This window comes from Scomber japonicus, chromosome 16 (assembly GCF_027409825.1).
Source record: "Scomber japonicus isolate fScoJap1 chromosome 16, fScoJap1.pri, whole genome shotgun sequence".
Taxonomy (NCBI): Eukaryota; Metazoa; Chordata; class Actinopteri; order Scombriformes; family Scombridae; genus Scomber; species Scomber japonicus.
The window spans coordinates 8,280,312-8,302,032 of record NC_070593.1 but is presented as its reverse complement, the minus strand read 5'-3'; the positions used below and the strand labels follow the sequence as shown (position 1 = coordinate 8,302,032).

The window sequence follows — 21,721 nt, the reverse complement described above, 5'->3', positions numbered from 1 at the left end:
TAGTCCTGTGATTGACTGGCGACCCTCTAGAGCAGGGGTGTCAAACTCATTTTGGTTCAAGAGCCATAAAAAGCCAAATTTGATCTCATGTGGGCCGGACCAGTAAAAGCATTGCATAATAACTTTTAAATATAATAACTCTACTAAATATAACTGCAATTTCAACAATATTATGTCTCCGATAAGTCCCAAACATGCATAAAAATTTACCCTGGTAAAAAATGCTGATGAGCAGGTTGGCACCCTGTGTGGTCGCTCCTGCCATCAGTGTATGAATGTGTGTGAATGGGTGAATGAGATGTAATGTAAAGCGCTTTGAGTGGTCGCAAAGACTAGAAAGGCACTATGTAAGTACAGTCCATTTACCGTTTACCATGATAAAATGTTTCCAAGCCAGCTGATTTGTCCTTCAGATCTGAATCAAACTGCATCTCCATTGTCGAGCAGATCGGAGGTCTTGACTGTGAGTGATGAGTGAAAATAAGTGAGAGTAGCAGCACACTTTATTGAAAAACTGGGATTACTTTTCTGCAATTTTCATACTTTGCAAAGTTATCCAGTGAGCCGGATTGGACCCCTGCTCTAGAGGATAATCGGTACAGAAAAATTGAAAGTTTGTGTTTCATGTTTCAGTCGATGATTCTAATATACTGAACACTTGTTGCAGGTATACATACTGAAGTTGTTGTAGATGAGACTTTCTTACATCTTGTAATGTCTCTGAATAGTCAAATTGGTAGCTGAAGTGAAGTTCAAAGCTAATGGAAATTCACTGGTTTAATGTTTATCTGTCGGATAATTACACACGTTTCGGCATTCCAACCAGACTTTAAGTCAGACGCTCACGTGAGAGCGACTAACCCCTCCCAGACACACTGAAAACAGGACTTCTGCACAGCTATTGCCTCATTGGGCACAAAGTGTTTATGTCCTCGGAAAAGAGCTGCTGCAGTCCAGGAGTTTCTCCACTGATCATGTTTTCTGCCAGAGTTCAACTGCCCCTCGATCACTAAAATTAGGTCTGACCAGCCGACACCTGGTTCAACATCTGGAGCTTTCTACTGTAGTCGTGTGGCTTTTTTTGGGCCACATTTGGTGGAATTTGCCGCATTTTTCTTGACGCATAATTCAAATCAACTATCAAAAGACGCTCGCTTATGCCCCACATTGATGAGCAGAATTGACACACTTTTTTTTAAAAAAAAGGAAAAAAAGAAGAATTGGGTCTCTGACAGTAATTTCCACCAAGAGTTATGTCTAGTGCTCTGTTTAGATTTTACTGTTTTTTGGCAGAGATCGTACTCCTTAAATGAGCTTAATCTGGACTGATGCCTATGATGACAGACTTTTGATAGAGCGCTGAAGCTGGCAGAGTCTGGTAGATCTTAACCTCCTGTTAATGTATTCCAGGGCTCGTGTCTCTGCACAATTGGGAGCAGCTGGGCTTACATATTTTGGTCTTCTTACTTCCTACTGATCGGATGTGTTAGAGTGCTTTGCTGAACTGGAGAGCTGCCTGGCTTTTAGACTATACCACATAAACTTAAAAAGTACAAGGTGTTCCCTCTATTGTCACTGGCTGCCCTACAATCTCCTGTATTTACACAGACATGAAATATTGAACCATATAGTCAGAGGGAAGTATGGGAAGACTTTGTTCTGTGGTTTTTTAACTTGGCAAAGAAAAAGGAAAGTTTTTTTTTTAGTGTTTCTAAGACGTAAATTTTATTGCCTTCACAATCTCTGTATCATCTGAATTACATGGAGTGGTTCTGTTTTTGTCAACATTTCAACTACAAGGTTTACTCAGAAAAACAATTTTATAGTGATGAATCATAAACCCCCGTCATAATTTCATTCCCAACATCATTTTGCGAGGTGTTTATTTCCAAACATCGTATCGTTTCTCATATTTTTTTAAATGGAGCTCTAAAAAAACACAATTCCCTGTACTGAAAATAAAAATATAATTTTTTGTCCATGTGTCTCTGTGATTTCTCCCTCTGTTTCCAGGGGATGACTTTTCCATCATACAGCAGGAAATCTTCATGGTGAAGGAATGCATGCACCACAATATTGTGGCCTACTTTGGGAGCTACCTCTGGTAAGAGCTAGCTTAAAGTGCTGCTGCTTTGTCATTTTTACACTCTTCTATCTTCTCTCTCACTGCCTGTCCAAGTGTATACAATCTGTGGAATTCATTCATACGTCGCTGTCAAAAGGTTTTTATCGAGACTTGCTTGAAACTCACGTGACGTACTTAATGACTTAGTCACACCTGCGAGCGCGTGAAGTATGACTCAAGCTCTTCAACTGGGCTGACTGGTGCTGACTCGGCCCTTCAGTGCCAGGATGCAGCTCTCATGTTTTAATGGAGCCTATGTTTTGTGGCTGGTATCTGAGAGGAAGTCGGGCCGGTCTGCCTACCAACTGCTTCAGACTTCCAGCAGGTTTAACTGGAATATGAGCCTGTGATCTGTTTTTATAAGGCAGTTTAGTCCAGAGAGGTGCATGTCTTATCACAGCAGGCATGTTTTGTACAGTCTAGCCACACAAGAGCACAAATGGGTTACTGTAAAACATTAATGAGCAAGCCGCCATTAATTATTACGAAACCCAAATGAATTGTCTTTAAAAGAACCACAGTTTAATTTAGGGGGGAAGTTCAGGGGCTTCTTTAAGATCTGTTTCTCATTTCCATGTCGAGATAAATGTTTGAAAAGGAGCACTAAAGAGTGTGAGTGTGAGTACAGTACAGTATCAAACTCAAATTCTGCTTCATTGGCATGACGGAGCTGCACAGAAGATCATTATCATCATCTTTTGTCATGCAATTTTATCACAGTTAGACTTGTGTTATTTTTAGGAGCCCCCTCCCCCCCCCCCCTCTCCTCAGACATTCAGTCCCCTTTTCAACACAAGCACTTACCTTCTGTTAAGCTTCACCCCTCTACATTAAGCACTTACCCCTGTTTATTAACGTGTGTTGAGGAAGTTTAGCAAGCATATGTTGGTTAAGGCGTTTCACAACATGAGTCTCTTTCTGTAGAATACAGCGCTGCTTAATCACGTGCTTTAGTACTTGTCCAAATATTTGGCTATTTAGCTTCATCAGGCAAACTGCTCAGTAATTTTCTCTTCATTCATCAGTCGAGAGAAGCTGTGGATATGTATGGAGTACTGTGGTGGAGGATCTCTGCAGGACATTTATCATGGTGAGCTTTTCTTCTATTCATAACAAAACTGTGTACAATCCATGTGAAGTCTGTTACTATCTTAATCTGTACCCTGCTTACGTAAAGTAAAAAAATGTGTGTATGTTGTAGTGACGGGACCTCTGTCAGAGCTTCAGATAGCATACGTCTCCAGAGAGACCATACAGGTATTTGCACATTTGAATAATACTTTGAACACATATTTATGAATGTTAATGTGAGTTGTACTGAATATATTTCCTTTTGCAGGGTTTGGGATACCTGCACAGCAAGGGCAAGATGCACCGTGACATCAAGGTATTTTATATTTCCCCTTTTTTTAGTTTTTAGTTATTTTAACCCTAATGTTATCCAGATGAAGCCCCATCCCATTACGGACATATTAACAATGAAATCTTCTCATAATAAGCAACAAATGTCAAAACACTTCAGAGAAAAGAGAAGAAGAAGAAAAGAGTGGAAGGAGACAGACACACAGAAGCAGCAGTGGCACAGTTTCAAAGCAGCTGTCACAGTGAATGCCTCAGTTGGCCCTGAAGTCGTCCAGAAGTCTGACTTTGCTCTGATGCTGCAGCATTACAGAGGTGTGAACTGAAGTCACAGGAAAAGCATAGTCAGGGAAGGGCTGTCTCTCCGAAAGCATGTGACCACTGATGTCAGTTACTGCATGCAGTTTTTGAGGTTTAGCTGAAGTTGAACATGCATGGTGCATGCACAAAGGCTGAAGCCCCAGCCTTATGTGTTATCACTGAAGGTCAGGGCTGGGCCTATTATCTTTACTCAGCTCTGCACAGTGAGCACTTCCTGTTTCCTCTGCTCTCACCGCAGGATGCCACCAGAGAGACTGTCAGTCACAGCCAACAGAAACACTGTCAGTGGAACTGTCAAAAAGCTGTGATACTGGTGGGATTTAACTGGAAGTTAGATCAGTAACAGACCTGAGCAGTTTATGCTTTAACCAGAACAGATGTTTCTGATCAAGGTTAACACAGAGTGATGAACCAGTGTGGCAACAAATCAGCTCCGTACGTCAAACTTTGTACCAACTTCAAACTTTGCTTTTTCTCCAAATAAAGAAATGATTATGAGATTTTTATGTTTTTTTTAACAGGGAGCCAACATACTTCTAACAGACAACGGAGATGTGAAGTTAGGTAAGTTGGCCTTTAGCGTCTTAATTCTCAAGGACTCAAACTCCTCTGCAGCTTTCAGGCGTCCGCAGATTGCATAATCTGAAAAGCCTTTTCTATCCGTGTTACAGCTGACTTTGGAGTTGCAGCCAAAATAACAGCCACCATTGCCAAAAGAAAGTCCTTCATTGGAACACCTTATTGGTGAGTGTGTCGTCATCAAATGAAACAGTGGCCCCTTGACAGGCTTCGCCGAATAGGCTCAGAGTCCATCTCCTTTTTTTTCCTCTGGACTTTCGAGGAAGTACTGATTATACACTTTCATTGAAATACTAGAACATTTTTTTATTCAAATGTCCGTCAGAAAAACTAGTTTGTTGCTTCAACTGAAAGATACAGCTTCAAATTCCCACAGCAACTAAAGATGTTGTCCAGAGTCTCGGTTCGGACACTGAGCCTGACCTCTAAACACACATTCAAAGAAAAATAAACAGTTTTCCCAGGGAGATCAACAGAGTGCCTTATTTAGTGTTAATATGTTTTTTTTACTGTTGTGAATCCTCCATAACCAACCTTTCAAATTTATTTTTGAGGAGAAGTCGCTGAATGTTTGATGTATTTGTGTAGGATGGCTCCAGAAGTAGCAGCGGTGGAGAAGAACGGCGGCTACAACCAGCTGTGTGATATCTGGGCTGTTGGCATCACGTCCATAGAGCTGGCCGAGCTACAGCCGCCAATGTTTGACCTACACCCGATGAGGTAAAAAAAAAAAAAAAAAAGAGGTTCCTTAGATGACTGTTAGGAAGCTTCCTGCTTTTGTGTTCCTCTAATGTTTCATCACATCTTTTGATTACTTGAATAGCCATCCTGTTTCATTCAAAATGCATTGATGAATTCAAGTACATTTTCCTCTTCCGCACTTCTAATCCATGCGTGTAATTCCTCCTTATTCTTAGGGCTTTGTTTTTGATGTCCAAGAGTAGCTTCCAGCCTCCGAAGCTAAAAGACAAAAACAAATGGTGAGTGGTCCACAGTGTTCAGAGTGATAATGTGAGATTGCTGTTTGATATCTTATACTTTGGTCTGGTAGAATAATAGCTCAAATTTATCTTGTTGCACAGGTCTGCTGCCTTCCACAACTTTGTCAAAGTGTCTCTGACAAAGAACCCAAAGAAGAGGCCCACTGCAGAGAAACTCCTATCAGTAATACATCTTGTTGTTGTTAATCTGTGGTAGACATTTTCATATCCTGTGCACATTTAAAAGTTTTTTGCAGCTATTCAAAGTTGAAAATGTATGTATGCATGTAATGTATGTTAGCAGTGTGAAGTCTCAAAAATCAATTGTTTCATTTCACTTTTAGCTTTTTTTTACTATTATCATTTGTTAATCGTGAAGACGAGTCAAGCACGTAGAGATTATCAAACCCTGCATTTACATTTTCAATCAAGTTAACAAAACGAAAATAGTGTGGTAAAGCAAAGAGGAAGCTGTCAGTTCTCGCCTTTTTAAGTGTCATTTGTAGGCTTCAGTCAAAAGACTCTTTCTATTATAACACTGTGCATGTTCTCTCTCTCTCTGAGGGAAAGTCTCTCAGCCTAATGGTTGAGAAACCTCATGATTAAAGTAGACAGTTTAATTACTCTGTAACAGTGAAACTAGGACTTTTAGTATTCTAAAATTATCCTCCAATTTCATGGCAACTTGTGACCCTGTGTTGTTCCTTTGCAGCACGTGTTTGTGGCACAGACGGGTTTGACAAGGAGGCTCGCTGTCGACCTCCTAGATAAGATGAACAACCCAGACAACCACCAGCATTACAGTGAGGTTGACGATGATGACCTCGAGGTAATGTCTAACCCTATCACATCACATCTACTTGTAAACAAATGTGATTTTTAAAGAAAGACGATACAGATTTAGATACACTGACAAATAGTTTAAGTATATACCTGGAGCTATAAACTAAAACTATAAACCTTTTTTGATTATTGCAAAGCACAATAAAAATGTTCAAGAATAAATGTTGGCTGTATCAAATTAGTGTTTTCCAAATCTTGTAGTGAAGCCAATTTTCATGCAAACACTGACACACACTCTATCAGCAGAGAATGTAAATATTAGCACAGCAGTTTGCTTTTCAACAACTAGGCACTCAAAGAGAAAAGGTGAGTTTCACTAAAGTGTGTTTCCACGTTCCCACCCCCCTCCCCTCTTCTTGATTCTCTCCATTGACATTATTATTCCAACTGGAATCAACATCACATTTATGTGGCAGCCAAGGAGGGTGGTACCAGTGCCTTTTTAAAAGACCATTGTGCCTTTATCCCACTGACAGCAGTAGCACTGTCTTGGCCACCATGAATGAAAAAACCCTGAAGGCTATTGAGTGCAAGCAATGGAGATAGTTGCAAACAAGCAGCCTCTGGGATGCATGATAATGTGACGATGCATTCATAAATGCTGTGCACAAAAAAAAAAAAGTCGCTCTCAATTTCAGAATGTGTTTGGGCAGATCATTTAAAGAGATAGATATCATAATTGTACCAGATCATTCAAGTCATTGCAGAGTCAGGGTTATGAAATAAACTTCACCCTACTCTGCACATCAAGTATCAAGTGTCACACCTTTATGTGCAGATCTATCTCCTTATCTTTAAATCTCTTTCTCTCTCTCTGTGTGTGTGTGTGTGTGTGTGTGTCTGTGTGTGTGTGTCTGTGTGTGTGCGCGTGTGTGTTCCAGCCTCTCTCTGCAGTCAGACACACCATTCGCTCCACCAACAAACATGCCAGAGCTGAGAGGACACGCTCAGAGATCAACTGTAAGTGAACAAAAAGCCAGTCTCTAAAAGCTCAAAGCCATCACCAAGACCAACCCACCCCCCCCCATCCTCATCCCCACCCCCTGCCAGGAATCCGCCCTGTCATTGGTCGTCATGTCAGTTATCCTGGCTGTTCAGGTCGATAGAGGTCTGGCGGCTTGTCTGAGGGTCATCCCAGTAATCCTGCAGTGCTGGCTGGCTGTTTTCCAGACCACAGCATGTGGTAGTGTTTATAAAAATAGCCTGGGGATTCACAGAAGAGAAAGTGGATGTAATAAAGTCTGTGATGCTTTTTTTGATATTTTTTAAGTAGTATCTGTGCTGTAGCTTTTTTGCTCAATAAGTTATGTGAAATAGCTTGTCTGAAGGGTCGGTAACGGTGCTGAGGATTCTCGAGGAATTCGGTTTTTCAGTCAACAGTTTCTTGGTGTTGAATTTAACAGAGGATGCTTAAATTTGACGCATAAATTTAGGTTAACTTTCAACCCTTCAGGGAAGTTGTTGTGTGTTTGTGTGTCGTCTTCAGTTGTTGTGGATAAAGTCAGAACGCTGTGCTGTGCTCCGTCACGCCTGAAGGCTGTGACTGTTTCTCATTTCATCATTTTTGGGGTCGATGTAGCAACAGTCCAGTAGTCAGTGTCTTTTGGTTGGGTGTTTGTCATATCGTAGCTTCTTTGTGTTTTTGTACTTGTGTTTGTACTGTGATCGTTTGTACTAGTTGCACTTCCTGTTTGGCTTTTTTTTTTTTTTTTTTTTTTTTTTTTTGTAATCCATATTTTTCTCACAATTACGTCTTGACTTTCCCTCCTACATGAAGCAAACAATGGGACAGACCAAGGAAGGCCAAGTCCTAGCTTCACTGAGCAACACAGGGGGGACGCAGGTTAGTGACAGCGTAGTGAGACAGTGTGTGTTTGCATAACTCCCCCAAGCTCCTCACACCCCCCTTAAGACTTCCTGAGAAATAGGATAATGTTGGAGCATATAACAGAACCATGTGTCTGAGAACTAAGTGGCACTAATATGGTGAGTTCCTCTGCATGGAGTGGCTACCCTATATTGACCTTAGGGTTGAGTGAGATTGAATAATTTGAATATTGTGACATCTGGGTTCCTCTCAGACTAAAATCTAATAGTAGATGACTAATCAGATCCTAACACAAGGAAATTAAACTTGTTTAATACCTTACTCCTCGGCTTCACTTTCTCAAACATCTCGGTGTACGTTGGTTTCATAAGTTTGTTTGGTACTAACCTGCTCACTGCTATCTGTATCTTTTAAAATACAGTAGCACCTCCACATAATCAGCATACCTCAAGCACAGAAACAACAACAACAAAAAATCCACGGTCTGAATTCTTGAATAGTTTCTTTGTTAATGAGAAGCTGATTATGTGGGAGTATTTATTGGCAGGTCAGTTGATGCCTTTTTTTTTTTTTTTTTTTTGCCTTCGTAATTACAGCTGGATCACACCATGTTTATACTGGACACTAAACCAGCCTCCTCTAGTGGATCAACTGTTTGACAGAATGTGACCTCAAACCTAAACTAAAGAGTCCGCCCTCTGATTTATCCCTAATTCTTTCGCTCTCACCAATATTTTCCCCCCAAAGTGAACAGACCTGCTTAGTGTCGAGTATAATCTGTTTGTCTTCGGTAACTGACTCGTCTTCAGTCTGCAGACCAAACATTCATGTGTATAATAAATCAGTGAAGAGTCCGTGAGGTGTTTTGGCAGGTCTGGAAGTAGTTAATCTGCTTTTGGTTTGTACTTACATGTGATTTTATTTTAAGAATTGACTGGAGAAGTGTTTCCGAGGCTCCTAGTACTAATACACATGGGTACTGCTACTCCCCACGGCTTTGTGTGTCTTGATGTCTTGGGCACTGATGCCCTCTAGTGCCAAAGGTGTGTGCAAGAAAAGAAAATATTACAACTGAACACACATTTTTTTATCATTCGCAGTTGACAAGCTCCAGTTTGAACCACCTCTACGGAAGGAAACCGAAGCTCACTCTGAAATGGTGATGGTCACAATTAGTTTAATCAACTGTGACACTTGAAAGTGCTACTTTCTGTTTCTATTTCTGTCACTTAAACTAATGTGAATGTAGAAAATATAATTATCTCTACTCTATTTAAAAATGCGAGTTTATCAAAATGCTATTTTTGCTCATGTGTGACTTTCCACAGGATGTGAGTAAAGATAATGACTTCCCTTCCCCCTGGAGTCCCTTTGCAGAGGGAGGAATAACAACCAGGTAATCCATGGAAACTGTTGTCATGGGAACAGCTCCTATTTATGCCTCACTCTCTCTGTCTGTCTCTGTCTATCTCTCTCTCTCTTTACCTGGTTTATTAGATGGATGTATCCCAGAGGATTCATCCAGTGATAGACAGAAGTTTTTTTCTTTTTATTTGACTTCTTAAAGAATACAAAATGCAGTGATTCAAAATATGATTAATGCAAAGTGCTGAGTGACAAAGAAAACAAAACTTCTCATGAATAAAAGACTAAAGTATGTTTGTCTTTATGTTCTGTAATCTGTGTATAGATATGTACTCTCACTGATGCCCCTCACTGTCTCTCACATTAACCTGCTGAATCACTGGTGCTAACCTTTGTCTGTGCATGAACTCACTCTCTCCCCCAGCTGCAGTTTTAAAAAGTTCGGTTTGTTGTCCTGTAAAGCCCTTTTTTTCACCTATCCGTGTGCTTTCACTGTTTTTCTCCTCCCGCTTCTCTCTGTCTTCTTCTGTTGGCTGTCGGCCTTATTTCCCGTCTTGTCCTTCGAAGGAGCCTTCTCAAAAGCGTTGAGGACGAATTGTTCCAACGGTAACACTAACACTGCGTGTGCTGTAGTTATTGTACGCCACCCGCTCCACCCCCTCGCTTTATCACCGCCCTTTCAGTGAGGTTAAACACCCATAATGTCCACAAATCACCCTCCCTGACACCCCCCCATTCACCATGTGTGATGTGATAATAGCTGTGGATCCAAGCAGTAAGCATGTAGGCAGGCTTTCACTCACTTTGACTTAAATGTCAACCTGTAGCATTAAAATGAAATGACTTGTTTGTGCAGCCGTGACCCTGCGTAGACGGAGCCATACAATTATGTTCATTGCTGTTTTTAAAGCCTACGGATGCTGCAGGATTTCTCAATAGTTGTGGCTCCAAATAAGAAGCTTTAAATATGGTCAAGGTTGCATTACTGAGTTACTGATTACTGAATAAAGAGACAGCATTTAAAGTTATGAAAGTTGTCTGCAGACCTTGTTTTGGTCTCTCGGATCACAGATATGTTTCTTAGATCTTCTTTTTTTCCCTTCTTAGACAAAAACTACATACGGCATACTTTAATACGGCTCTGCAATTGTAGTTTTTGTGGTTTTCATCGACGAGTGCTCGCTGAGGACTTCCCTCTCCTTTCCCTCAGAATTTTACTCTCTTCATCCCCAAGGAGGGATTTCACATAAACATTTGCACGATCAACAACCCTCTTGAGCTCTAATGAGTCTTATTTTCCGCACTGATTACTGTGTTTGTTTTCTGCAGAGGACACATTGCCCATCTTGAAGACGCTTTTGAGGAAGTAGAGCTGTGAGTGACATCAGTATATTTATAAAAGTGTCCCCATTAGCTGACGTCAAGACGACAGCTAGTCTTCCTGGGGTCCAGACAATAATATTTAATAGAGCACAACAGGCATTACAATCTCAAGTAAATATAAAAATATATATAAAAATGAAAGAAAAACATTATACAGTCTATCACATAACCCAACCACACTCAAATAAGATGATGATATAATTACATTACATTGATATCGAATTAATCTTCATATATCATCATAAACACACTTGAATTTACATCTTTGTAATTAAAACACAACAACTGTTTTTCAGGTCAACCCTCAAGCCAGGGGTTCCTCCTCCTCTGCCCCCGAAGGTGATCCCCAAAATTGTGTGTTTGTATTTTTTGCAGTTTGTATCCATGTTACAAGTTTGTGTGCTACACAGAGTACTTGAAATATAATTTACCTCTCATCCCTTCTCAGCCACACTTAAACAACCCGTCAGAGGAGATCGGCCTTAATGATGAGAGGTGTCTGACAGTTCGGAGGTTCCCTAACTCGGAGAATGGACCGAGCCAGGTGGCACGCAGACAGAGCACACCGGAGCAGGGCAACAAGGTGGAGCACTCATCTCCAGATTTCCTTTCTGCCAGCGTCAGCAGCCCGGGCCTTTTGTCTCATGCCTCAGATCCTGGTGAGATTTTCTAAATCAACCTTGTACAGTAGTGTCTGGATTCAAGAGTGTCTAAACAGCATTTATGTGCAAGAACAAGTCTATATGAACTTGCTTTAAATTGGTTTCTGTCTTCTTAAATAAAATCCGTTGTTGAAAAAGCACTCATTTTATTTTTTACAAGCTCCCATTAAACCTGAATGCAAAGGTAAGAGAGCCTGATGGAAACGTGACTGATCCTTTGCTGTAGATTCTTCGTAGCGGACCGTTTTTATTGATGCTTAAAACGCAAGTGTAAATTTCATCTGCCTGCTGTCTCATAACAGAGGAGGACTCGGATGGCAGCGTGAACGGTGAAAATCCCAAACCACCACCGAACCGGCAGCAACGGAAGGAGAAAAAGGATTTCCCTGTGAGTTTTTGTTGTTTTTTGTGAAGATATTTCATACATTACGTTTTCAATGTGTCTCAATCGATCAACGCAATGAAAATAGCGTCTGTAGTCTTGCAACCTATTTTTCGTCTGCAGAGTGTCTCCGACTAACTGAAACCTCAAATATGATTTTTTTCCTTTTGTCGGATCCAAACTCTGACGGAAATCTGGCCTCCACTCATGTCGAACATTTAATTGACTTTGACAGAACATGAGCTCAAAAAAAGAGCCTCTATTGTTATTTGTTTGGCTCATTGTTGAAGTCAGAGCTGAATTATGAAGCTGCATTTAAAATAATTGTTGCTTGCTTTGTTTGTGTTTTCTTCATCGATGGTATCTGATGTTTTTTTTGGTTTTTCTTTGCTTCCTCTGCTCCTCCTTAGAAACCTGCTATCAACGGCCTGCCTCCCACTCCTAAAGTACTGGTGAGTGAATCATCTGCATCTATTGTTTCCTACAGTCTTCACTCGTCCCTGCTGGCCTGGTTTCATGGGTACTGTCATTAAACTCTTGTCTGAGCTGCTGCTGTACATGCCATAGATATTTGGGGTCCACAGAGCTTTCTGCTTTGTGGTTGTTTCTGCTCAGCTCAGCTCCAGCTCCAGCTCATTAAACCCTGGCTGACATTTTAGCGCTTCGCCGAGCCAGAGGCTGTCTGTTTTCAGCTGCGGTGCTTTTCATTGCAGATGGGAGCCTGTTTCTCTAAAGTGTTTGATGGCTGTCCACTGAAGATCAACTGTGCCACATCATGGATTCATCCAGACACCAAAGGTAGAAAGGCAGACACAAGCACAGCTGTATGCAACAAGAACCACCAACACACACAATCACACACGCAGAAATAATATATTTATTAATGCCAATACTTAATTTTATTTTTCACTCTTCTAGATCAGTACCTAATCTTTGGGACGGGGGATGGCATCTATACGCTGAATCTTAATGAGCTGCATGAAGCCACAATGGAGCAGGTGACCACCACTGAAATCAATCACAACCAATATAAAGAAATTAATACTGTTTATCCTCATCAAACGAGGCGTGGGATTTATATATTATATGCTTATTATATTTAAACGTACACAAACAGAGTCCTAACTAGAAAAGTCATTATAATAGAGGAGAGGAGGGCAGAGGCTCTGGTTAGCGATATGAGGAGCCACACAGGAGAGACGCTGAGTAAGGATTACTGAGGTTTGACCAGGACGCATAGTTTTTATTTCTTTGACTGTGTAGAAATATTTTAACATCACAGATAGATAGGTAGGTAGATAGATAGATAGATAGATACTTTATAATCCTGAAGGAATTTAAGTATAAAACTTGAGACGTGGCATTCAGCTGTTAAAGGATTTTTTGTGAGGAGTGTAACATGAGTTTGATAATATATTTCTCATAATCAAAGGAGAAGAGGAAAAACAAAAAAAAAACAAAGCACATTTTAGCGATGTAAGATTTTAGGAAAAAGCAGGAACCACAAACACAACACAACCTAAACATGAAGCTCTGAATTGATGTGGAAACTTCTGACCCAGAGTGTTAAAGGACTAATATACATTGATTTTCACAGTTTGACAAATTGTTAACAAACATCCAGCTAAATGATAACTGTACCATCTTTGTTTTACTCTATATTTAGCTGTTCCCGAGGAAATGTACATGGCTGTACGTTATCAACAACAACCTGATGTCTTTATCAGGTAAGTGATGGATTTATCCCGGCCTCCTGCTTCACTGGCCACCGCCATAACCTGCTGCTTCTTTGTCCTGTGTCCCGTTATCTGGCTGGCCCCCGAGGGCAAGACAGTCACTCCATATCTGCAGCCCTCAAATAACTGTTTTCTTTTATTTGCCATCACAGAGCCTCTATAAGAGCCTCATTTATCACATGTGGCATAACAGCCTGCTCGGTGGAAGAAATACTCACATATATTGATTTACCTAAAGTATACTAGCAGCTTAACCAAGTATAGTTTATTTTATGTATTAAAAACAGGCAAAAAGCTCAAATAATCTTTTTATTTGAAACTAAACAGTCTTCACTCGGCTGTCTTCAGAGCCGAAACCTTTTCTCAGTTTGTCAGTTCAGGATGGGATTACAGAGCGTGAGGTCTACTTTCGGTTTTACCTTCAGCAGTTTGCCCCTTGGTATACTTAACCTCTGTTCTCTTCTCCTCTTCCCTTGGACACTGTCCATCCTCCTCTCGCCTGGCTTGATTTGATATTCTACTAACTGGCTTCATCAGAAGGTAATCATGCTTCACACCATCGTCACACTTCTGTTTTTACCCCTGTTCACATCTAACCTTTCTAAATGTGAAAGCTGCTTCATGGGATTGAGGATTTTTCAAGCAAATTCAACAACTATGTTTAAAATGTGTCGTCTTGTTTCTTTTTAATATCCCAAAAATGATGAAGAAAACATTTACTCAGTTCTCAACTGTCATATTTTTTTGGGCCTTGATTCCGGCTCAGCTTCTTATTGTATTTTCTCATTAAGCTGATGATTTAATGTGCTGCGTTCTGCCGTAGGAAAAACCTTCCAGCTGTATTCCCACAACTTGATCGGGCTGTTTGAGCAGCTGAAGAAGCCCGGCTTGGCTGCTCAGTTCCAGACTCACCGCTTCCCAGACAAAATTTTACCCAGGTGAGATCAACAAGCCAACGTCTCATACCAAGAATCCCCCTCTCTCTCTCCTCATATGTTTTTTATTCAACAACACCATTTGTTTTTTGTAATAAGGTCACAACTCCTGCTTGTCCAAATTTCAAGGGAATTTCCTCACTCATCCTGTGCATCCCCTATTTTCATCCCTTTGTTGTTCTTCACTGTCTGCCGTTGTGACAAATTACTGTGGTGACAGAAGAAAAAAGCCAAAAGAAAAAAGAAGAAGAACGAAGCGCTGGCCAACTTCCCCGACTCTAGACGTCATCCGCTCTTTTTAAGACTGTGGTCACAACAACTCGACTGTTTTCTCTCCTCAGGAGGTTTGCCTTGACGACTAAGATCCCCGACACAAAGGGCTGTCACAAGTGCTGCATTGGTGAGTCGGCCTTTTTCCCTTCCAGCCTTGTTTAGCTTTATACTCTCTTCCATCATATTCAAGTGTCTATACACAAAGAACATTCCCTCTCTAGTCATGTCCTGCATCTCTTCTGCTCTGTTAACCCACATGCATTCATTTTATGTGATAATTAGTTTTTAATAGATGTCAGATATTTGTGACTTGTATAAAATCATGCTCCCAATCTAAATTGTTAAGTATCTAAGTTCTTGATGTTGCAGTCTAGCTCCTCTCCTTGACATCTCTCTCCCGTCTGTGTCATAGTGAGAAACCCGTACACCGGCCACAAGTACCTGTGTGGAGCGCTGCAGTCTGGGATTGTCTTGTTGCAGTGGTATGAGCCTATGCAGAGGTTTATGCTCATCAAGGTCAGTTTGAATGTTTTCCCACATTTGTCCTTGTCGGGCTGCATGTTCTCACCGCAAGACCGTACTGTTCTAATTTTCCAAGGAACACATCAGCAGTATAAAAAAAAGCTGTAGAAATAAAAAAAATACCAGGATGACTAAGTTAAACTGAAAATGCTGTGAAACTCCACTTGCACATATTCCTTTCTTTAGGGTTTCTTTAACCCTCACATACTGTTCAGGGTCAAATTTGACCCATTTTTACATTTGAAAGCTGTAAATACAGTTTAAAATCATATTACTTTTATCCTGAAATTTGATGACTTCTCCTTAAAGCATTTGAATGTAGCTGATACATAATTATTTTTGAGAGTTTTAGTCTAATTATCTGTGACTGATGACGTATTCGTGAATGATTTGTTGTGCAGAAATTTGATAGAGTCTAATTATGAGGAGATACTGTGAAGAGTCTGAATAAAATCATGCAGCTCTTTGACTTTAACACAACAAAATGAACTTTTAATTCTCTTACTATCAGAGCATCACTGACTCTAACCGTCTCTCTTTCTTCCCACGGCAGCACTTTGACTTCCCTCTTCCCAACCCGCTGAAAGTGTTCGAGATGCTCGTGGTCCCAGAGCAGGAGTATCCTCTGGTGTGTGTGGCCATCAGCCAGGGCACCGAGCCAGGCCAGGTGGTCCGCTTCGAGACTATCAACCTCAACTCCTGCTCGTCCTGGTTCACAGAGATTGGAGCAAGTAAGTCAAACTCGATGTGCTTGGACGTAGATCAGAAGCTGGTTGGATAGAAGCGCAGAAAACACTAAAAATCATCTTTTAGTCAGTCCTGTAAAAACAATCTTTGTGAGTCTGTCATTGATATCATATAAAATACAACAAAGTCTTGGCTCTTTTTGTGGTTTGAGCAATGATAGATTTTTTTTGTACCTCAAAGAAAGTAAAGAATGTGATTATGTATAATAAATAGTAGGTTGTTTGAGATGTTGAACAGGTTTGTTATGTTTTCTCCCTGCAGCTAATCAGCAGGTGGACGCCATCCATGTCACCCAGCTGGAAAGAGACACCGTGTTGGTGTGTTTGGACCGTAAGTGGAATCTCAAAAGTTACCGTAGCGACCTCATTTGTCTGCGTTCGATATTTGTCGTGATTATGTTTTGCTTGCCAGGTGCAGATACTCAAAATGAACATTTAAATACTTTCTGAAACATCTTGTTTTATCCTCCCCCAGAAAATTTGAAGATTGTTAATCTCCAGGGACGACTGAAGTCCAACAAAAAGCTGGCATCTGAGCTCAGTTTTGACTTCTGCATTGGATCTGTTGGTAAGATTTCAGAAAGGTCTTGAACTTTACTGCTTGTACAAAGAAATAAAAGTACATGTCATTCTGGGTGTGAAGAATGGGAGCTGACAACACAGGAGCTGAAATCTTTCACCTTAAAAGGGAAATATCAAAAAGTGCCAACTGTTACAACCTGACAGATCTATGAAGGATATTTTTTTGAACTATAACTGAATTGCAAGGTGCTTACAGATACTATTTATTTTAATTATGTTAGACTGACGTTTGACTTTCTCTCCTCTCTTTTGTGACAGTGTGCCTTCAGGATAGCGTCCTGGCCTTCTGGAAACACGGCATGCAGGGAAAGAGCTTTAAGTCTAATGAGGTAAAATGTCCCATAACCACTACAGCTGGGTGAACTCTTTACTGATTCCAGTAGTTAGATTTAAATGCACATTTCAAACATGTTGATGCCATGTTGGTGAAATACATTGACTTCAGTTTGAGGCTTGTGCATTTTTAAAGATGACACTTCAAGTCCTCATACACATTTAAGCCTAAGCCTTTGTTTAGTTTAGTTTATGTGCACATAAAGAGAAAAAAAACATAATACAAGAAAAGTCATACATGCAGGTTTTTTGGGATTAAGAAAATATGTGGGAGGAGCCAATAAAACCCATTAGGGCTTGTCAGGTGGTCCTCCAACAGTGAAACATATAACATTTAATAACTTAAGACTAAAGAAATACAGACAAATAGAAACAAAAGCTGAACAAAAACATTTAAAAAAATAAAACTGAAGTGTTACAAGTGTGTAAGAAAGCCTGCTTGATACTTTAAAAATCAGAAATATCAATTAAATCTATATTGAGGCCAAAATATCAGCATCTTATCTCGTGTATCTCCAGCGACTTTCTGACACCTTCCTGAATCCAACTTGTTTGTTCTACACGTGAACTAACACCTCCGGTTGTCGTCCACAATGACGCTGAGTATTGGCTGTTTATATGCGTAGCTACATGCTGTCGGTGATCCCTGGAGATTAGACCTCAGGTGGAGAAAGACAAAATGTCATTGTGTCGACCCGAGGTAATGAATTTGTTCGCCATTCACGGAGGGATTTCATGTTAACCCGATCATGAGTCGCGCTCAGCGGCACAATAAAAGTTCAAGAGATCGCGGGGAGGTGAAGCATTCTGTTTTTATGAAAAGTGATATGGTGATAGGGGCCGCCCTTTTCAAAAGCTCGCCGTGTCAGACGTGGTCCCGCAGCACTCGGATGAAACTGAAGGTCTGTTTGCCCCGTCTGTGCCCAGCCCAGCTTGACAGTTCTCCCATAGCAAGGATTTTTGAAATGTCAGCGGCCATGCAAAATTCATGCTCAATCATAAACGAAACCCGTCACACAAGGGGGAGCAGCACTAAATAATTCAGCCTTTGCCTCGTTATGATTGCTCTCTAAAGCGATGGCATTCAAGGAGAGGAGGGGGGTGGGCCTATTGATCCGATCTTGCTCCGGTGGGTGCTTCTCTGAACACCCGAGACCTTGTTCTTGTTACGGCTTAAACAGATCAGATCTCTCCCGAGGCCAAGGACTTACACCTAGCAGGTGTCAGCCGCCGACTATCTCGCATCTGTCGACAAGTTTTCATGGCATGTCAACACGTGAGAGTGTTTTTCAAGGGGGGGGGGGCGCTTGTTTTCTTTTTAACACCGCGACGTGTCAGGCTACATCTTGTGACTAGCAAAGTTAATCTCCAGGTTTGTACACAGTAACACAGAGAGTCCCTAGAGACGACACTCGCCCCCCTGCAGTCTGTTAGAAACATGCAGAAACACACAATACGTGACCCCTAACCCTTCCAACAACAAGAATCAGCTGACTCTTGAGTGAAGCTAATAAATAATCAAACCTAGCTTATTCATGCTCTCTGATGCTATTAAAAGTCTGTTAATATCAGTAAAAAGTCAAATTCTTCAATTATTCCCTTCATATGCAACTAACCCTTTCTCCATGTTATTGCATTTAGCTGCATTTTCATTATCTTCAGTGAAGTGAGTCCACACTTTTAAATGTTTTACCCCGTCAGTCACGACTGGAGAGCATACAGCGTCAAACACCGGCGGCTTCATCATCATTAGGTGTCAGTTTATTAATCTGAAAATGGCTGCTATGTTAGGATGAATTAACGTTACATAAATACAGATAGCAGCACCTTAAATCCAGTTTATCTTAATATTTCATTACTGATGCTGCTTTTAAAACAATTCTTCTATTTTTGAATTGCTCATCTTGCCAACCTCCACTGATCCATGGATAAAAATAACCAGTTTGTTTTCTTTCTTTCTTTTTTTATTCGCAGGTCACGCAGGAGATTTCTGATCCCCACAGAGTCTTCCGCCTCCTTGGCTCTGACAGGTTGGCGCTCATACATTTCCATTTTTAGCTTCATCAGTTTCACGAGTGTTCAAACGCAGCAAATGGAAGAACACGTTATCACAAAAACCTCAAAGGAAATCAAAAACACCTCATCTTATTAAAAAAACAGGAAAAAACCATCTGACTGAACCATATTACAAAATGACCTATGTGAAACCAGGTCAGTGGTTATGTCTGCTCTCCCTCGGGTCTTATTGTTTTTGTTTTACCTGGAAACAGCCGGCCACCTCCAGCGCTCTGAGCCCGCAGCGCTCGTCTCCTGCTGGCTCTGATAAATCTCTCACTGTGCTCATATTTTTACCTGCAGCTGTGTTTTCCTCTCTCGCTTTCTGTTCATCTTTCCTCAAACCAATTTTATCTGGATCTGTTCATATTTGTTTACTCTCTATTGAATCTGAACCTCATAGTCCATGTCGATTATCAAAATGTGAGAATTGCTCGATTATCAAAATTTTGAATCGCTGCAACTATCAATTAGAGGTCTGCTGTTGTCTCTGAAATATCAGAAAAGGTGAAGTGCCCATTATAATGCCCTAAAGTCTTGTTTGGTTCAGAACCCAAAACAAATGAGTTTATCATCACACAAGATGAGCAAAAGTAACAAATCCTCACATTGGAGAAGCTGGAATAAGTGAATGTAAATAACTGATAAACCGATTATAAAAATAGTTGCCAATTAACTTCCTGTCAGTCATTAAGTCGATTAATCTAACTAATCTTTTCAGCTCTAAATAATTAACTAATCATCTCAACGACTGGAACAAAGTCAAGAAATAACCTCGCAGTTTAAAATATCATTAGAAGTGTGCAGCTGTTTGAGTGAAGGCAGCGACTTTACGCCTGTGTCGGCTGATGTGATGATTGTTGGTTTCAGCTTCACACAGCATGATGTGATTTGTGCTTCGTACCACACACACACACACAGACACACACACACACACACACACACACACACACAAATGCTCACAGAAAGCAGACAGTGCAGGACGATCTCTCGTTAGTGATGACGCCCGATGGAGCCACTCCACCTGTGGCATCTCTCTCTCTCTCTCTGTCTCTCTGTCTCGCTCTCTCTCCCTCGCTCTCTCTCTCTCTCTCTCTCTCTCTCTCTCTCTCTCTCTCTCTCTGTCTCTCTCTCTCTCTCTCTCTCTCTCTCTCTCTCTCTCTGTCCCTCTCTCTCTGCTCATCCCTCCATGTTTTATTCACTGCCGCTCGGGCACTGCCAGCCTGGTTTGAGTGTCTCTCTGAGCCTCTGTAATTTCATCTGATGGAACGGACAGTATGGACGGTAGCATCCCTGCTCACCTGTCAGCGCCATGAGACGTACGCCATCTGAAGATGCACCCGCTGCCATCCTGATCTGTCATCTCACTGTCGCTTAACGTGCGGTTAAACATGCACGACACGAGTCCTCGCACTGACACCGTGAACACGATCTATGAGCGTCTTTGATCGTCCTTCTCTCAGTACGCTGCACATTTCTAGAAAGCTGCTGGAGACTAAACTCAATATAAATGATTTTTAAAGGTTGTAGCAACATCTGTCTTCATTATAACAACATTTATTCTTTTATCGGTTGAAGCTTTAAAAGTTAAAACTACAAAACATAACTTAAAACTGACAAATTATTTACTGCAGTTTAATTTTACAAATCTAAAAATGCACTGAAACCAGCAGCTGCCCTGAAGGAAGAAAAAACATCTAATCACACTGGTTTGGGGTTGAATGGAACATTAAAGGCACAGTTCAACATTTCGGGAACTCTGCTTATTTGTTTTCTTGCTGAGTTAGAAAAGATGAAGAAGACCACTCTCATGTCAGGCCGTTACATAAATATAGACCTGAAAATATGTCTATGTCTCCTTTAAAGTCTTCTTTGAAAACTGCGACCCTCCACCAGGCACCAGCTTCATTTAATGTTCCTCTTGTTTTTCTTTCTCAGGGTGGTGGTCCTGGAGAGCAGACCAACAGATAACCCCACAGCCCTCAGCAACCTTTACATTTTAGCAGGTCATGAGAACAGTTACTGATCGTCTGCCGGAGACCTGAAGGCTCCCAGAGGAGTGGACGAGACGCCTCAATTTTTTAAAAGTTTTGGGAGAAAACTCCAGGCGTCGTTTGAAACGTCTGGATTTCACAAAGATATTTTGGGAGTTTTTGTTACTGATCACTGGTCCACAGGTCAGTCATAAGGGAGCCTCTTCAGTATGGATTCATGAGTAGCCTTATAACCAGCAACACGTTCCCTGCAGCCCCTCTCCCCCCGACCCTCATGAAGGAGAGGAGGAGCGAGCAGAAGGTGGAGAAACGAGAAGAGCTCAGTTGAGCATTGTTACTTAGCATTTTTCTCACTTTTCTGTACTGTGTACTGAGTTACAAACGCGTTATCTAGAGGTATTATTGATTAAGTGCCATTAAGATTCACAATAATTTGTGATTGTATTAGCAAAACCATGGGAGATTTGTGTTATCGTCTGTAACATGTCGCTCGTAATCATCGCCCGTGGCAACCCGTTATACTGTAGGCTTGAGAGGAGATTTTTATGAGCTCTGTAGTCAAACTAATAGATCAGTTTAAACAAGAAACCCATGAGCCATGCGGTTTATTTAAGCAATATTTATTAACATCATGTTAAGTAAATAGGGTATGTTGGATTTACAGACAGAGACCGAGCAGTCCTGCTGTGTGCGGATTAACTACCTAGTGAACAGATCC

General features: G+C 41.0%; 1 protein-coding gene across 4 annotated transcripts in view; it reads left to right on the top strand.

Moving 5' to 3' along the window:
- Positions 1–21,103, top strand: part of map4k5 (mitogen-activated protein kinase kinase kinase kinase 5) — a 31,749-nt gene extending 10,646 nt beyond the window's left edge. The window contains exons 4-34 of one of the 4 annotated variants that reach the window (XM_053335286.1): positions 2,014–2,104; positions 3,151–3,215; positions 3,327–3,382; positions 3,465–3,512; positions 4,327–4,369; positions 4,477–4,549; positions 4,973–5,104; positions 5,302–5,364; positions 5,467–5,548; positions 6,077–6,193; positions 7,089–7,167; positions 7,985–8,050; positions 9,136–9,194; positions 9,364–9,431; positions 10,730–10,774; positions 11,080–11,122; positions 11,232–11,442; positions 11,748–11,833; positions 12,238–12,279; positions 12,541–12,625; positions 12,746–12,825; positions 13,494–13,554; positions 14,387–14,501; positions 14,840–14,898; positions 15,184–15,287; positions 15,847–16,024; positions 16,302–16,370; positions 16,515–16,607; positions 16,880–16,950; positions 18,929–18,984; positions 20,948–21,103. In XM_053335286.1, coding sequence (XP_053191261.1) covers positions 2,014–2,104; positions 3,151–3,215; positions 3,327–3,382; positions 3,465–3,512; positions 4,327–4,369; positions 4,477–4,549; positions 4,973–5,104; positions 5,302–5,364; positions 5,467–5,548; positions 6,077–6,193; positions 7,089–7,167; positions 7,985–8,050; positions 9,136–9,194; positions 9,364–9,431; positions 10,730–10,774; positions 11,080–11,122; positions 11,232–11,442; positions 11,748–11,833; positions 12,238–12,279; positions 12,541–12,625; positions 12,746–12,825; positions 13,494–13,554; positions 14,387–14,501; positions 14,840–14,898; positions 15,184–15,287; positions 15,847–16,024; positions 16,302–16,370; positions 16,515–16,607; positions 16,880–16,950; positions 18,929–18,984; positions 20,948–21,035 — 2,528 coding nt within the window. In that variant the 3' untranslated portion in view covers positions 21,036–21,103. Of the gene's footprint in view, positions 1–2,013; positions 2,105–3,150; positions 3,216–3,326; positions 3,383–3,464; positions 3,513–4,326; positions 4,370–4,476; positions 4,550–4,972; positions 5,105–5,301; positions 5,365–5,466; positions 5,549–6,076; positions 6,194–7,088; positions 7,168–7,984; positions 8,051–9,135; positions 9,195–9,363; positions 9,432–10,729; positions 10,775–11,079; positions 11,138–11,231; positions 11,443–11,747; positions 11,834–12,237; positions 12,280–12,540; positions 12,626–12,745; positions 12,826–13,493; positions 13,555–14,386; positions 14,502–14,839; positions 14,899–15,183; positions 15,288–15,846; positions 16,025–16,301; positions 16,371–16,514; positions 16,608–16,879; positions 16,951–18,928; positions 18,985–20,947 lie in introns of all 4 variants that reach the window. The other 3 variants (XM_053335284.1, XM_053335288.1, XM_053335287.1) reach the window with 3 other exon arrangements.
- The last annotated feature ends 618 nt before the right edge of the window (positions 21,104–21,721 follow it).